The sequence below is a fragment of the Terrapene carolina genome, unplaced genomic scaffold (assembly GCF_002925995.2).
Source record: "Terrapene carolina triunguis isolate 2854851 unplaced genomic scaffold, T_m_triunguis-2.0 Scaffold68, whole genome shotgun sequence".
In the NCBI taxonomy this organism is placed as follows: Eukaryota; Metazoa; Chordata; order Testudines; family Emydidae; genus Terrapene; species Terrapene triunguis.
In genome coordinates this window covers 23490417-23507845 of record NW_020664419.1, presented here as the reverse complement: position 1 = coordinate 23507845, position 17429 = coordinate 23490417, and the positions used below count along the sequence as shown (strand labels likewise).

At 42.2% G+C, this 17429-nt stretch overlaps 1 protein-coding gene across 1 annotated transcript in view; it reads left to right on the top strand.

The window, feature by feature from the left end:
* Positions 1 to 17429, top strand: part of LAMB1 (laminin subunit beta 1) — an 80391-nt gene that overhangs the window by 4527 nt on the left and 58435 nt on the right. Inside the window, exons 3-12 of the mRNA XM_026648907.2 lie at positions 2245 to 2380; positions 5472 to 5545; positions 10744 to 10932; positions 11031 to 11094; positions 12645 to 12847; positions 14413 to 14533; positions 14728 to 14916; positions 15270 to 15449; positions 15878 to 15990; positions 17270 to 17349. Of these exons, the coding sequence (XP_026504692.1) occupies positions 2245 to 2380; positions 5472 to 5545; positions 10744 to 10932; positions 11031 to 11094; positions 12645 to 12847; positions 14413 to 14533; positions 14728 to 14916; positions 15270 to 15449; positions 15878 to 15990; positions 17270 to 17349 (1349 nt within the window). The remainder of the gene's footprint in view (positions 1 to 2244; positions 2381 to 5471; positions 5546 to 10743; positions 10933 to 11030; positions 11095 to 12644; positions 12848 to 14412; positions 14534 to 14727; positions 14917 to 15269; positions 15450 to 15877; positions 15991 to 17269; positions 17350 to 17429) is intronic.

The following is a 17429-nucleotide window of genomic DNA, read 5'->3' as shown; positions in this document are numbered from 1 at the left end:
CCCCCCCCCCCCCCCAGGTCTGGGGTCTCGGCCATAGGCCCTGCTCAGCCCGCTGCCGGCCTAGGTGAACAGAACCCCAGGCTGGCAGCGAGCTGAGCAGGCTCGTGGCGTAAGAACAGCATTTTAATTTAATTTTAAATGACGCTTCTTAAACATCTTGAAAACCTTGTTTACTTTACATACAATAGTTTAGTTATATAACATAGACTTATAGAAAGAGACCTTCTAAAAACGTTAAAATGTATTACCGGCATGCGAAACCTTAAATTAGAGTGAATAAATTAAGACTCGGCACACCACTTCTGAAAGGTTGCCTACCCCTGGTCTATAAGGTGCCACAGGACTCTTTGTCGCTTTTTAAGTGGAGCAAAACTCCCTCTGAAAGCAATGGGAGTCTTGTTTCATTCAGGACCATAGAATTTGGCCCAAAGTATATTGCTTCTTAGTATACTTGAACAAACGTGTCATGTCAGCTCCTTAGTTTGATAGTGTGTGCTCAGCACTTTGCAGGATTGGGCCCCAATATAGCTATAGTAAAATTTCTGACATAACTTGCAAGATTTCAAGTGTTCCCTTATTTTTATTCTTGCAATTAAATATTCGGAGTCAGCATTGTATCCTTGGTTGCTTTTGTCCCTCCCCACCTCCCCCTCAAAGGTGCAGAGTGTGGCAGAAAAGACATGGTTAGAAGGGGGATTCTGAAAGATGCTGAGACCCCTCACCTCTCTCTGGCAAACCTTAGGGAACAGACAGCTTTGACCCTGATTTCACCGGCGGGAGGTTTGGGGCTATATTTGGGACCCCTACTCTGGCTGGTTTGGGACTGCTCATATAGATTAGCCCAAATAATCTGACTATATGGGAAGATGATACGGACATGCCTAAGGAATTGGGAGGATACACAGACCACAGAGACTTGTCTTGATTTGTTTGCTCATGGCAGGAATGACACAGGGCTTGTGGAGTATGAACTCTGTGACTGGGGACTACCAGGAAAAAGGCACCATAATTGGCACTTAATTCTGTGAAACAGCATCACTTACTTTATACTATAGCAACATCTCTAATGCTCAGATCCTTGACTTTTGAGGTGCTGTTTTATTAAGGGCTGAGTGAATGTGAATGTAGCCTCCACTCTGCCAACAATGCCATCCTCAACTGCCTATTTGTCCTGTTTCTGGATATGCCCCATTGTGCTTTTTCCCATGCTGCCCCTTATGCTTGCTTGGAAGGAGCACCCAGTAAAAAATCCACAATACCACCACATTGTCCTCTTTTGAATGTCTCTGTAAAACCCACCTGAGCCATGATGCCCACATAACACTTGACAATAGTTAGTGGCTCCTGGACTGTGACCAGCTGCGTATTCAAGCTGTTTTACCGTTATCTCGGGCTCCCCCTTTTGGTCTGTCATATCCATCTATTGTCTCTCATCTTAAATTTAGATGTAAACTTCTTTGGGCAGGGACTGTCTCTTTGTTATGTCTGTGCAGTGCCTATCACAAGTGGGCTCTGGCATATTAGGCACCTTTACAATACAAATGAATAGATAATAATAGCTGTTATGTTACGCTTGTTCTGTGGAGGAGGGTTAGTCACTGAGGCACATGATTTCAAACAGGTGCAACTTGGGGCTGCATGCACAAGTTAGGGTTGCATTTGTGCTCGTAACCATGTGTGTGCTCAACCTAAGTATGTGCTTGAAAATTTGGACTCAATGGTGAAATTCCACCCTAGTAAATAGGACCTACACTAAAGCTTTACAGGGGACTTTGAGCTGCACAGGGCTTTGTCCAGGATATCTGTAATTGGGAGAAGCAAACATTACTTTACAGAGCATTTGAACTTGTTGTTTTCTGGGTCTAAGTTTCAGCATAAATCAGTTGAATAGTTTTCTGTAAACATTAATATTTACTTATGAATTGTGCTAGAGAGTACTTATTCCCAGGGATAGTCTCTGGAATTAGTTTTAAGTAAAACATACTTCCAATAAAACTAAAAGCTTATTGAATTCCTGTCATATTTTCCCCTTTGGCCTTCAATGTACATTAATTTAAGAGTAAATTACACTTTCTTTAATTTTTAAAGTAAAAAATAAATCTTTTGGAGTCACTCTACAAAAGGCACAAAGAGCCAAACATAACATTAATGCAAAATACGTTTATCTTCAGGGAACAACTATTACTTTTTTTTGATACAATAACCAACGCTAAGACTAATAAGTTAATTGTCTTATTATTTCAGGAGGACAAAAAATGTTTCACGTGCAATTCCCAGTTCCCCTTCCACGAGACTCTCAACTATGATAGCCATCTTATTGAAAATGTGGTCACAACATTTGCTCCAAACCGTCTCAAGCTGTGGTGGCAGTCAGAAAATGGTATGTAGTTCATCTGGGGATCATTTCTAATTGGTCACCCTTGATTGATTTAAAGGTTCCAGTGTGTTTTGTTATTATTTGAAGGGTTGTCTGCCTAGTTGTTAGTGCTGCATGGAGCATTAGTGTGTTAAGCACAGATCCCTTGGTAAAGCTAGATTCTTTGATTTATACTTGAGTGGTGTTTTATTATAAACAAAGTCTTATGAACTTTAGGAGTGCTGGAAAAAGTATAATATAAACTTTAAGGAATCTCTTATTACGGTTTTTTAAAAAATACACAGATTTTGTATATTGTGCCCAAATCTCTTGTGCTTAGTGGAGTGAGCAAAGGGGGAGGAAACAGCCCCCAAGGAACATCCCAGTGCAGAGCAGCCAGAACAGCTGTACGCTGTTGTTCCTCCCAGCCTCGCCTACCATGTCTGTCAGTGGAGGGAGGAGGTGTGGCTAGAGTGCACAGTGCTCCAGGTACCCTGAGGCTGGCCCAGCTTATGCCATGGGCTGGACAGGACTCCTACAGCTTAAAGCCACTTTGGCCTCTGCCCTTCAGGAGGATGGAAGAATCAGGGCCACTCTCTCAATATTCACTATCACCTCACTTCTCTACTCAGGCTATGTATTCATCTGCCAAACAATATAAATGAACAAAGCAAGCAAATCAAAGCAAATAAAAACCACACATATTACGGTCGTTTTGTGGGGGTGGTTTCCCTCTAAAATTTCTTTCCAGAGTAAGCCATTCCTTTTTCCTTTTACAGCTATGCTCTCAGGCTGCCTGAATTTCCTCAAGATAGGCCATCCGATCCTAAAGCTCCTAAGATGCCCTTTTTTTTAAAAAGGAGTATGGAAGGCATAGTATTTGGCAAATATGTTGGCAAAGGCTCTTATTGTAACTTAACGAACACTGTGATGTTTTGAAAAACTCTTATTAGCCCACTAAAAAGAAGTTTACATGATGTCCTTTTTAACAAGTGAGATTAATCCAGCTAGCTATCGGTCTCCACTGTTTCTAGTTTAGCATTCCAGATAACTCATGTTTTTTGCGATAGACTTGGCAACTTACCAACAGAAAAGTTTTAGCTTATAAGGTCATGCAAATGTCCCTCAAAAATAAACAACAAATGATTCTTTCTTTCTCCATGTAGACATAAAGCAGCAAGGATTGTTATATTACTGTGTGTTCCACACAAATTTATAGCTGTTTAAAAATTGGAAAGTTCCATACTTTCCTTGGGTTATTCTACTTGTCTTCCTCCCCTCCTCCCCTTTAAATCATCTTATTTGTTTTTTATGCTACAAACTAGAATGTAATGAGTTTCCAGCTGTTTTAAAAGTTCTTTTCACATGCATCAAATAACTGTTTGTGTTATCTTCCTTCAGTATACAGTCCTAAAATTTTGATAATTTATAGTTATATGACTTGAAAAATCTCTTTCTTGCTGCTGGTAAATTGGAAAGCTTTCATTAGTGAGTGAGGGGACCCGAATAGTCAATTTCTGTAAAATTTAACCTTTCATTTGAAAAACAATTGTAGGCTTCTATCCCTTACGGTTACAAAAATAATCCCTGCAGTGCAATCTCTGACTGTGTAGACAAAGGGCTCCTATGCTTCTGCTTCTGCCCATAGTTTCCCCAAGCAGCCGCTGAGTGAAATTAGCAAGAATCGGCTGGGTTTCACTGCTGATATTCAGGAAGTTGTAGGCAGGTGTAAAACTGACCAGGACAATGGCAGTTTCATGATACAGTACACCCTCAGAGTTAGGAACACCAGTGTTACGAACTGACCAGTCAATTACACGCCTCATTTGGAACCGGAAATATGCACTCAGGCAGCAGCAAAGAGAAAAGAGAAAAAAGCAAATACAGTTCAGTATTGTGTTAACTTTCCCTTTATTTTTTTAGTAGTTTAAAAAAACAAAATACAAGCAGAAGTTGGGGGGGAGGGGTGTGTGTCTTACAACTGGAGAGACCCACTGCCAGAGGCTGATGCTAGAACTGGAGCCCTCAGCCAGCGTCCAGCATCACCGCTATGGTATGAATTCCATCACCCTCAGTCTCATCAGCAGCTGAGGGAGGGGGCAGGGCTTCTCATCAGGGCATTATAAGGGAGGCCACTTCCAGTCCGCCACTATCTTTTTGTATCTGCCTCTATCTAGGAACTTTAGTTCTGTTATGCAAAACAAGATAAACGTAATCCAGTCTCATGCTTTGGGTGTATGCTGATTGACACAGGGGACAGGAAAGAATCCCACAGCTCCTTCCGTTATGCAGCATTGCGTAACTGGCTATAAGTGTAATCAATATCCTTGTAAAACTAGAATTAAATGGGCTTTGGGCAGAGGACCTACATGGGGTTTAGGGAAGTTTGTTAGTACTAGTCCAGTTAATCCAGGCCCTCGCCTGACCAATAGGCTGCCCCAAACACCCATGTTCCTAGGCTGAGAGCCATTTGCAGAATTCCAGAATCCCCCTGCACGAGATCTCAGCAGTCCAGCTCCTAGCAGAAAGAATTATGGTTCATTTCCATTGCACGTCAGGCTTTTTGCCCATGCAGAGCAAAGTGAGGGCCAGGGCTTCATCCTTGGTGGACTGTAGAGTTTTTCATTTTCTTCTAAAGCATCAGATAGAGGCCTCTGCAGAAGGCCTGATACCAGACTAGTTCTGCATTGTGTGTGATCTTGTGTGTGAATCACTTAACCTTCCTGTACCTGAGTAATGGGGTACTGTAAAATGTAAATGTAAAATGGGGTAATGATACTTGAAATACCTCAAGTACGGGGGTAAAGTGAAATATGCTAAATGTCATACAGACCAAATACACGTACAGCACTGTATACGAAATAATATCTCCAATTGGCAATCCCATGTAGTGTGATGTTTAGGAAGTTTGCGAACACTGTGTCTTCAGTGTCTTCACCGCAATTCCCTAATGTTTGTTATAGTGCTAATCCATACGTTGTTCTATCACAACATAACAGCCAAAGTCAAGAAAAAGGTCCTTATACTACCAGAATGAGGGTCTCTTAGGAAAATGATGAAGTTATTGCTGAGAAATGTTCCTGTTTACCGTAGAATTTCCTTTTTCTGCTTTTAGGTTTAGAAAATGTAACTCTCCAGCTGGATCTGGAAGCTGAATTCCATTTCACTCATCTCATTATGACCTTCAAGGTAAAGAATCCATAGCATTCTCACAAATCACAAACTGGAGCACTGTGTAATCTAACATCTGTCATGGAGGGCAGTTGTGGGCTTAACTGGTTATATATAATGTTCCAGTTTTGAAGATACAGGCTTTAATAAATGCATTAAAAATGCTATTAATATTGGAATGCAGGGGAGATGGACTTCATAAATCCGTTGGTTTCAAATTTTTAATTGACGATCTTTGTATAAACAGATAAATTTCTGCTTTGAATAAATCCAAAACCTCATAAAATAGAGGGAGATTAAAGCTCTCTTCTGTTGCTCACTTGCATTTTATATTTTGGGCTTTTGTAGCAAAAATGGAACTGTGGGATCTTACCATCCTTTTAGACTTCAAGATTGTGGAAGTGTGCAAAAACTGTGCTTTGGGTTATTTGTTTGCTCTTTGTGTGTTGTTTGTATTTTACAAGATCATTATCAAAATCAACATAGCAGCAAGTTTTTGTTTTGTTTTGTTAGCAGTCATTTTCACTTGACAAATGAAAATGTCTCCGAGAGGACATCTGTGCCTTTGTTTCCTTCCAAACAGATGTCCTGGAATGACAGATTATGTACCATGTGTCTTAAAGTACATTTTATTATGGAGGCATTAGTAGTGACTCCATAGTTGAATGTAATCTCTACATTTTACATGCTAACTTTCTAGGACAACTGAATACTCTATAATATTCCTGGGCTCCATCTCAAACACACACCTCTGCTTCCACCACGACCCATCACATGTTGCTCTCCCACATGGTGGCCCCCCACCATGCCCCCATATTTCCTTACCAAACTCAGCTTCTAAACACCGGTATGTATAAATGTCTGTGTGTATTAGGATTTAAAAACTGAATGTTGTAGGGCTGTATGGGGTCATGGCGAAAGATGGAAGGAGAGATTTATTAAGGAGGACTGGATTGGGACATGAGGGAACAGGATCGCTCAAGGGGAGTGAGCCTGGGGAAAATTAATCTATGCACGGAGGATTGTGGAGCAAGGGACAGGACTGAGAGTGGCAGGAGGAAGAGTGCAGCAATGCAAGGGGTTGCAGGGCTATGTGAAAGGCATAGTAATAGGGTTGCCAACTTTCTAATCGCACAAAACCGAACCCCCTTCCCTGAGGCCCTGCCCCCGCTTGCTCTATCTCCCCTCCTCCGTGGCTCACTCTCCCCCACCCTCACTCACTTTCACCAGGCTGGGGCAGGGGTTTGGGGTGCGGGCTCTGAGGTGGGGCTGGGGATGAGGGGTTTGCAGTGAAGGAGGGGGCTCTGGGCTGGGGAGGGGAAGGGCTCTGGCTGGGGATGTGGGCTCTGGGATGGGGCCGGGGATGAGGGGTTTGGGGTGCAAGAGGGGGCTCAGGGCTGGGGCGGAGTGTTGGGGTGGGGGTGTGGGCTCCGTGACTGAGTTTGGGTGCGGGAGGGGACTCTGGGCTGGGGCAGGAGGTTGGAGTGTGGGAGGGGGTTCGGGGTGCAGGGTCCCAGCGGCACTTACCACGGCTCTCAGGAAGCAGCCACCAGGTCTCTGTGGCCCCTAGGGGTGTGGGCAGCTGGGGAGGCTCTGTATGCTGTCCTCACACCCACAGGTGCCACCCCCACAGCTTCCATTGGTCATGGTTCCTGGCCAATGGGAGCTGCAGAGCTGGCACTCAGGGCGGGGGCAGCGTGCAGAGCCTCTCTGGCCACCCATAAGCCATGGGGCCGCCAATCAGACTTTTAATGGCCCGGTCAGCTGTGCCAACCAGAACCTCCAGGGTCCCCCTTTTCGACCGGGCATTCCAGTCGAAAACCAGACGCCTGGCAACCCTACATAGTAAGGATCCTTAGATTATAAGATCTTTGGGAAGGCACTGTCTTTTTGTTCTATTTTTTTACAGTGCCTAACATAATGAGGCTCTGGGCTAATACTGGGGTTTCTAAGTGCTAATACAAATTATGAATAATAATACATATAATTGTTGATGGCTATTCATGCGAATAGTCATCAGATACTTCCTAAAAAGCCTGGGAAATTCCCTTCCACCAAAAAACTTGGTAAATTTTGAATGAAGGCTGCTTTACACTCAAATGCAAAACTTTACTCTGATCTTGTACCTTTTTTATGGACAAATACCACAATAGACCTTTTTAATGCTGCATGTATGCCTATTGATTTGATGTGTGATAGTCTGGGTGAAATCTGGGTGCCTTCTATGATGAGATAACTGGCTTTGTGGATGCGGAGAAAGCAGTGGATGTGTTATTCCTTGACTTTAGCAAAGCTTTTGATGCGGTCTCCCACAGTATTCTTGCCAGCAAGTTAAAGAAGTATGGGCTGGATGAATGGACTATAAGGTGGATAGAAAGCTGGCTAGATCATTGGGCTCAACAGGTAGTGATCAATAGCTCCATGTCTAGTTGGCAGCCAGTATCAAGCAGAGTGCCCCAAGGATCGGTCTTGGGGCCGGTTTTGTTCAATATCTTCATTAATGATCTGGAGGCAGATGACAGAACAAGGAGCAGTGGTCTCAAGTTGCAGTGTGGGAAGTCTAGGTTGGATATTAGGAAAAACTTTTTCACTAGGAGTGTGGTGAAGCACTGGAATGGGTTACCTAGGGAGGTGGTGGAATCTCCTTCCTTAGAGGTTTTTAAGGTCAGGCTTGACAAAGCCCTGGCTGGGATGATTTAGTTGGGGATTAGGTCCTGGTTTGAGCAGGGGGTTGGACTAGATGACCTCCTGAGGTCCCTTCCAACCCTGATGTTCTATGATTCTATGAAATCAGAGTAAAGGGTTTGCGTTTGGGTGTGATCGTGAGGAATTAAATATGTGCATTGTGAGTGCTCCTTAGTTCAAAGTGGAAGTGAGTTTACTGTGTAGTTGTGGCTATGGAGAGCGTATGGGTGGAAAGGTGTGAAATTTGAGATTGGTGTGGATGTGAATGTTGATTTCAGTGATGACATTATTGATTTTTAGTAATTGCTTTGGTGGGATTTGCTCTTGAACAATCTTAACTCTTAAATTATCAAATTTTAGTTTGTAGGGCACAAGTTAGTAATGTGGATGATCGTTTCAGCTAAGCAGTAATACATTTTAAAACTGTGATAGAAATACTTTTGTGTTTGGCTTTTGGAGGATCTTGCCTACATATATAAACCAAATGAACAAACTATTGCTGACATTGTCCTCTAGGTGCAAGCCATATATTAAACTGATAATTGAATGTTAAAGTTCAGTTCATATTGTGAATGATCCTAATCTTTCAAAGCTTTCTACATTGGGATTTTTAAGGTGGGGGTTTGGGTTAAGAATCTTTTTTTATTTATCTCATTAGCTAATTTATAATTAATTTAGTTGTTTGAAATGCTGGTAGGTAAGGAGAAAAGCTATTCATACAATCTAATCATTTCTTTATTTTATATCAGACCATGTCAAAGTTTGGTCAAAGTCAGTTAAAGCAGAGTTATTATAGATCCTGGGAGTAGAGTCTTATAAAACTGGCTGAGGATGAACTTCTCAACCTGGTGGGGAAAAGACCAGTTTCAGCTGCCTATTCAACCAACAAGACAATTGTTAGAGCACTAAGAAAGATAATGCAGACAGATTAGGGTTGCCAACTTTCTAATCGCATAAAACCGAACACCCTAGCTCCGCCCCTTCCCCGAGGCCCTGCCCCCCCCCCCACTCACTACATTCCCCCTCCCTCTGTGGCTTGCTCTCCTCCACCCTCACTCACTTTCCCTGGGCTGGGGCAGGTGGTTGGGTTGTGGGAGGGGGTGAGGGCTCTGGCTGGGGGTACGGGCTCTGGGGTGGGGCTGGGGATGAAGGGTTTGGGGTGTAGGAGGGGGCTCTAGGCTGGGGGGTGGGACCAAGGGATTTGGAGTGTGGGCGGGGGCTGCGGGTTGAGGCGGGGGTTGGGATGCAGGAGGGGATGAGGGCTCTGGGGTGGGGCCGGGGATAAGGAGTTCAGGGTTTGGGAGGGGGCTCTGGGCTGGGATTGGGGTGCAGGGGAGTGAGGGCTCTGGGCTGGGGGTGCGGGCTCTGGGGTGGAGAAGGGGGCTCTGGGTTTGGGGTGGCTCAGAGCTGGGGATTGGAGTGTAGGGGGGGTATGGGTGCAGGAGGGGTACAGGCCTGCTGGGGGTGCAGGCTCTGGGCTGGGGCCAGGGATGAGGGGTTTGGGGTGCAGGAGGGGGCTCTGGGTTTGGGGCACGGGGCAGGGGGATGGGGCTTGGGGTTGGGGCGCAGGCTGACCTCAGGCGGCTCCTGGTCAGCGGCGCAGCAGGGCTAAGGCAGGCTGCTAGCCTGTCCTGGATCCGTACTGCGCCCCGGAAGCAGGTCTGGCTCCTAGGTGGGGGTGGGGAGGCTCCGCGGCCGCAGGCACTGCCCCCCCAGCAGAGAGCCGGTGCTCGGGCAGCACGCTGAGCCCCGTGGCCCCCCCCGCCTAGGAGCCGGACCTGCTGGCCGCTTCCGGGGCACAGTGCAGTGCCCCAAGACAGGTAGGGACTAACCTGCTGAAAACCAGACCCCTGATCACCCTAAGACAGATACCAGAGAGGCAGATGGAAAAATATTACCATTGTGTAACTTGACAAGAGACCAAGGATAAGGAAGGGGAAATACAGTATGTATAACTGGATTCCCCTCTCTGTGCTCCATCGTTCCAGGCCCCGCCCGGTGTGACAGGAAATGAGGGGCCTGTTAGATCTTCCTGTGAGCCAGGACTGACTGGGAGATGAAATGAGGAGCTACAGTAACTGGGGAATCTGCACTTTTTTCACTGACCATAAAAAATAATAATCTTTCTTCAAGTATTTCTCTCTTACCTTCATTTTAAATAGGAATCTGAAGTCTTAGTAGCTTACAGTAAACAATCCTTTATTCTAAATTTGTGTGTTGCATTATGAGTATGTTTAAATGTCTGCGTACCTATAATTACTAAATATCATTATCATTCTAAAGATATTCTCTGATTTGATTTACATGATTCAAATGAAGGCCTTACCATAATCTGTCTCCAAAGACTGAGTGTGTAGTAGCAGTAGTAAAAAGAAAATTGGGAAGAAATAAAAAAAAATCAGTCTATAGAAGATGTCTTGAAATCCAGGCACATGAGTTGCTCCTTCTAATAATTGATTCCAAATAATATTTAATAGTATATAACCATTTGCTGTTCTTTGTTTTTTGTTTTTTTTCTTTTTTTTTTAAAGACATTCCGCCCAGCTGCAATGCTAATAGAAAGATCATCTGATTTTGGAAAAACCTGGAAAGTATATAGATACTTTGCATATGACTGTGAGAACTCCTTCCCTGGTGTTTCAACTGGACCCATGAAGAAAGTAGATGATATCATTTGTGATTCCCGATATTCTGACATTGAACCTTCAACTGAGGGAGAGGTTGGACGTTATTTTTATATATAATGAAGACTTTTTCTCTGAACAGTTCAAGATCCCTTATTTTAAAGTTGATGCTTTCATTTTTCATTTTTCTTTAGGTCATATATCGTGCTTTAGATCCAGCTTTTAGAATTGAAGACCCATATAGTCCAAGAATTCAAAGTATGTACATGCTTACTTTTCTTTCGCATTCTAACTAATTTTTTATTAATTTTTTTTCATTTAAAAATACAAAAGTTACAAGCAAAAATCAGCCCCAGTACTGCCTCAGAACTGCACCAGGAACCAGGGGTCCTCTCCACTGACTTTAACGGGTCTCCACATGGGAATAAGAACCAGTGTTGCCAACTCATGATTTTTTATCATGAGTCTTGTTACATTTGATGTTTTTCTTAAAGGCTCAACTCCTGGTGTTATGGGATTATGTGAGAATCTCTACTTCCATTTTTTTTAAAAAAGGTGTGTGTGGGGAATTCTAAACCTCATTGTTTCAGAAAAGAGCTTGAAAATGTGACCTCTCCCCCAAAGAAAGCAGATAAATACAACCCCAAGTTTATGATTATTTTTTTAAATCTCATGATATTTTTAGCTAAGCTAAAGATTTTTGTGGGTCTGACTCATGGTTCTTGGAGTTGGCACTACTGAGTGCCTGCCCACACTGATCTGATTGTAGGACTCCTAAGACATTAAAATTAATGCATCAGTTATTTACAGTTATTGGGACAAAGGAATGCAAACATACAAATCTGCTGCTGTATGAAAGCATACAGTTTGAAAAAGAAACTTCTTTAGGCATTTTACCTGAATAAGGACAACAGGATTTGGCTTTAGTTTAAGTTAGTATCTAACAACGTAAAGCTGCCTGGATGAGACAGCAAAGGAAAACAACTCAAGTAGAAGGCTGTGTGCTGGCTGCTACATTGATTCAATGTTTTCTGTTTAACCAAAGTTTAAAAAGAGAAATTTATAAGGTTCTATTTTTATTAGCTTAGGCCAAGGGTATTTTCAAACATGGGAGAAAAACAAGGTTTTAATAATGTCAAGGCAGAAAGAGTCAAAGGTCAAATTAATTGCTATAATGTTGTCTTCCTGTGAGAACAGTTACTTTTTATTTGGTAGGATCAAGATGGTTGTTTTTCCCATCAAAATACAATTAATTATATTCAAAGGGTGTGAGGACATATAAAGAAGAGGATTATATTTGCATCCTAAGTGTTTCTGCAATTTCCAACTCAAGTTCTTCCAAACATGCACACAGTCCTTGAAGCTCGTACTCCACTTGTCAGTACTTCCTTAATATTAACCCGGACCCATTTTACATTTTAAATCCGAAATGTGGTTGAAAACTAAGGCATCTGTTGTGGCACTGATGCATGTGCCATTAATATTAATATTCTGTGGATGTATGTATTAACAGCAAAATAGATCCCAGTTTTGTTTAAATTAATCTAGCATATGTAGTGATCATATGGGGAGGGAGAGGAACAATTCATCTCTGGCATTTGTAGTGGGAGGATCCAGTGAGGGAAATTTGTGTTTAAACAAGATAAAGTCTTGTTTACAATTCCAGATATTATATTATATCTTGACATAGAAAATTGCTCTGTGTGAGGTTTCCCATAATTTATGATCTGCAGTTTTCTTGGTTTCCTTCAGTTCATAGAACTCAGTAGCTAATTCAAGAAACTGTTTGTTTGCTTTTTTCCCTGCAGACCTATTAAAAATCACAAATTTAAGAATCAGTTTCACCAAGTTACATACATTGGGAGACAACCTCTTGGATTCTAGAATGGAAATCAAAGAAAAGTACTACTATGCCATTTACGACATGGTGGTTCGTGGGAACTGTTTCTGTTATGGCCATGCCAGTGAGTGTGCACCAGTGGATGGTTTTAATGAAGAGGTGGAAGGAATGGTAAATGCTCACACTTTTTTCACACTAAAACCATGTTAAAATGCCTTGAGCCTGGTTCTGTCCCCTTTACTCACATTGAGAAGATATATTAAAGTTAGTACTAAGGTACATCAGTAAGAGTGGCAGAATTTGGCCCTTTATTTTTCTTTTTAATTTCCAAACAATAAAAAAGTGTTCACCATTTTTGTTGTTGATCAGACACCGAGAGCTGAGACTAGTTTAAAGTTACTTTAACATCTTGAAATTTCTTCTTTCTAATTATATTAAAGACTTGATAAAAATAAAAGGCAACAGTATTGTAATGGATATAAGGGAATGTATTTTTATGCAACATTGAACTAACCTATGGACTTTGTGTCTGAAGGTTTCTAGTGAAGCAAATAGCAGGGTCAAAAGGTGAGACACTTTAATGAACAAGAACAGCACTGCACTTATATTAACGAGTATAAAAAGAAAACTACAAGGGCTATCCATTTTCAGAGTTCAGTGCACGTATTGATCAACAGCAGGGCAGAAGAAAATCCTGCTGCCTGCATGTTATAATATTGTATAACAGGTCAGGTACATTTTCCTTTCTTCTGTGTAGTTTTCCCCATGATTTTTCCAAGTGGATGCAGGTAGGACTTTTGCTGGACAGGGAAAAGATTGGGTGAGCTGCCAGCCTGAAAGCAGAGTTTGTTGGGTTGGTGTTTTGGGAAGTGGAGTTGTGTGCAAGATGAGATTGTCTTGGTTAACGCAAAGTGTGAGGGAAACTTTTGAGCAGATTCATCATCTGGGAGGAAATTTTGGTCTTGTTTATGAGAGTATAGCCTACCAGTCAGCATGCAGTGTGTATCCCTCTCTGTGCCCAGCCCACAGTAGCTATGGATCTGTTTACAGCCCCACCTGCAGAGCTCAGATTCTAGAGACACATTCTTCTAGCTCTGGAGTTCCTCCCAAATTCAATCCATGGTTATCCAAGATGGCGGCTGTCACTGTCACAGGAGCAAGTTGTCTGATTTCCCCAGTAATTCTGTAAATGTTGAGGCTTGAGCCAGGATTGTGATAAATATCAATTATGATGTGGAAGAGCTTTGACCCCCTTCCTCTAAAGCTTTTGTATCCACTGCTGGAGAGAAGGTATTAGACTAGATGACGCTATGTTCTGATATGGCTAATCCTATGTTAATGGATTATGGACAATTAATGATTTTGCCCTAATAGGTTACTAAGGGCATTTTGGGCCAAACGGTGTGCTCTGTATTCACATTGGTGAGTATTTATTCACACAGGCAATTCCACTGAAGAAAATGGGACTACTTTGTGTGGGTGAGCATTTACTCACACAGGCAAGGAACTCACAGTCTGGCCCTTTCTGTATATGATTATGTCCTCTTTAAGTGTTTTTGATGCAATGGTAGTTGGTAAGGGTATGCCAAACACTCACTGGTTATACTTTAGATAGATGGGAAATGGTGAGGTACATTCCAATTTGAATGCACTCTATGTATTGTATTGGCTTTTTCCCCTCCTTATTTTCTTTAACCAAACATATTATATTTGTTTTTTATTCTTTTAAATGATAGGTCCATGGGCACTGCATGTGCAGACATAATACCAAAGGGTTAAACTGTGAATTGTGTTTGGATTTCTACCATGACTTACCATGGAGACCAGCTGAAGGACGCCATAGTAATGCATGTAAAAGTATGTTTAAATACAATACCAATTCTAAATCCTATATTCTTATTTGCTTTTAAAGTTTGATGAATTTTACATAGGTGGTTCATGAGGTTTTTGTTGCATTAAATGAACTGTAAAGATATTATTTACAAGACTAATACTTCTTTGCTGAAAACATATTACTTCAGTAAAGCTGCTCTTTTTGTCTTGTATCTTAGAGTGCAATTGTAATGGACACTCTATCCAGTGCCATTTTGATATGGCTGTATACATGGCAACTGGAAATACCAGTGGTGGAGTGTGTGATGACTGCCAGCATAACACAATGGGACGCAACTGTGAACAATGCAAACCATTTTACTTTCAGCATCCAGAGAGAGAGATACGAGATCCTAACATTTGTGAGCGTAAGTGCAGTGCCATCACTCAGAATGTTGAAGCACATTGTGTCTATACTGTGATCACTAAGGCATTCAGTTAAAGAATTCCAAAGCAGCTGCACCTGTATTCTTGGGCCCCATTCCTCTCCTTTGAGTTACTGAATGTTCATGAACAGATGTTCTCTGCTTCTGATGGAGACCTGGGGTAAGTGTGGCCTCTCTTCTTTGCTTTTTGTTTAAAAAGCGGGAAATAGCGGCCACTTGGTGACTTCTTCACATGCAAACAATGCCATGTCTAATGAGCTATAGCAATCAGATCTGAGAACTGTGTATTTCTTTTACTGTAGTTAATAAAGGTGTATGCAATGCTTCCTTTTTAGCATGTAACTGTGACCCACTTGGCTCCCAAAATGGTGGAATATGTGATCGCTACACTGACTTCTCTGCTGGCCTTATTGCTGGACAGTGCCGCTGTAAATTATTTGTGGAAGGGGAACGTTGCGACCTCTGCAAAGAAGGGTTCTATGGATTAAGTGCAGATAATCCACTTGGTTGTCAATGTAAGTAGAAAATTTATGGAATGGGAGTACACTAATGTTACTTTATGTATGAGCCAAAGCACTTCCTGGAATTGTTAGGGCTTGAAGAGGAACTTCTCATTCAGCCCTTGATTTTTATTGAAGGAAGGACATGATTTGAAGATTTCAAGTGGCTTGGATTCCACCCACTTCCATCAGAAGTCCCAGGTGATCTTACTGTAAACTCAGTTGAAACACTAGAAAGCCTTTCTTGGTTTCAATTTAAGTCCTTCACTTAGTCTACAGAAATCTGGCAGGGAGGTAGGGGAGGAATACAGACAGAAATGTGCAATAAAACTGCTCACTGAGAAATGAAGGATGGTCTTCCTGTAAATATTTGTATTAAATACTGTGAAAAATATAAATAAACTCCTATATTCTGATTTATTTACTTGCATTTCCCAATACAGCTTGTGCCTGTAATCCTTTGGGAACTCTTCCTGGAGGGAATCCTTGTGATTCAGAGACAGGAAGCTGCTATTGTAAACGTCTAGCAACAGGAAAGCACTGTGAGCAGTGTCTGGTAAGTAGCCTTGCAATAAGAATAGATTTGTAATAGAAAAATACACTAATATGAAAGAGGCAGTGTGGCATGTCGGAAGTGTAGCATGAGATGGTGCCAGACTTGTGTGAGTGATTGAGAGCAGACGCATGGATAAAGAATAGATGGAAATGGGTACTTCTGAATGTAAAGTGACAAAGAACGGGTGTTGTGACAATGGATTGGAGAGTAAGCAAGACAGTGAGTGAGCAAGCCAGGAATATTGGAACACTAGCGTTCAAAGAGTCAATTTTTCAAACCAGACTTGCATTTTGAGGGGCACGGTTTTGCACCGGAAGTTCATTGTGGGAGTAAATGTTCATGTTCAGCTATCTAGCTGCCTGACTTTCCTGCAATCAGGCAGTTTACACTGGGATTATCTAATACTTGTGCTGCCCATTAACCGCAATCACAAAACTGCCCCAGCCAAAAAGAGAGGCCTGCTGTGAAAATCAGGCCCAGGGTGCTGAGTATCTTCCCAGCCATATCCCTGTTTTTCATCAGACTAACTCCCATTACCCAAACCTCAGTCAAGGTTATGATAGCTAAGGAGTGTGTGTTGTGCTGCTTTTTCCCTTATATCAAAAAAGTGAGACTTGATACTCCCCTGCTAGCACTTTTTGGGGATTAAAAAATGTGTACTAACAAAACCTCATGTGAATCAGGGCACTAAGACATTAGCATCTCAGGTACGTTGGTCTGCTTTCATAGATGACTATTCCAGCTTTGCTTTGTGTCTGTCTATGGTTATCTGCCCGTAAACTATGTGGGAAATCTGAGCATGTCAATCTGTCTCCTGAGCATACTGTAGAATACTGAGCATACTGTAAGTTGGGGACTTGGCTCTCTATGAAAATTCCTCTTTTTTCATGCTAATTATAATTAATTAATTAATTAAAGGGAGGGGAGAGCTGTTGGAAGGGTGCTATCCAGGAGCAACCCTCAGCTTTGGAACTGGCTCTCACCTTTACTTTGCACTTCAAAGCTTAGATTTGTTAACCTTTCAGACTTGTGGCAAAGCATATCCTCTGTTCTCAGGCCTTTGGGTAAAAGCAAGTTAATGGGGTGGAATATAGTGGTTCTGTCTTGAGGCTGTTATGTGATAGACTAGGTCTATTATTTGTGTGAGCAGCTCAGTGGCTTTATAATAGCTTTGCAATGTTTTTTGTATTGTTTTTAAAATTGGGATGTGCCTAGAGTTCAAACTGAGTGCTTTTAAATCAACACCTCATTACAGCATTAATGGCCTATTGTTCTGCAGCCTGAACACTGGGGCCTGAGCAATGACATGGATGGATGTCGGCCTTGTGACTGTTACCAAGGGGGAGCAATAAACAATAAGTAAGTCTCATTTCAGTTACATTCTTGTAATCATTCACTCACTGAGCTCCACTGCATTTGCAGTCGCAGCGCTCAGGCCA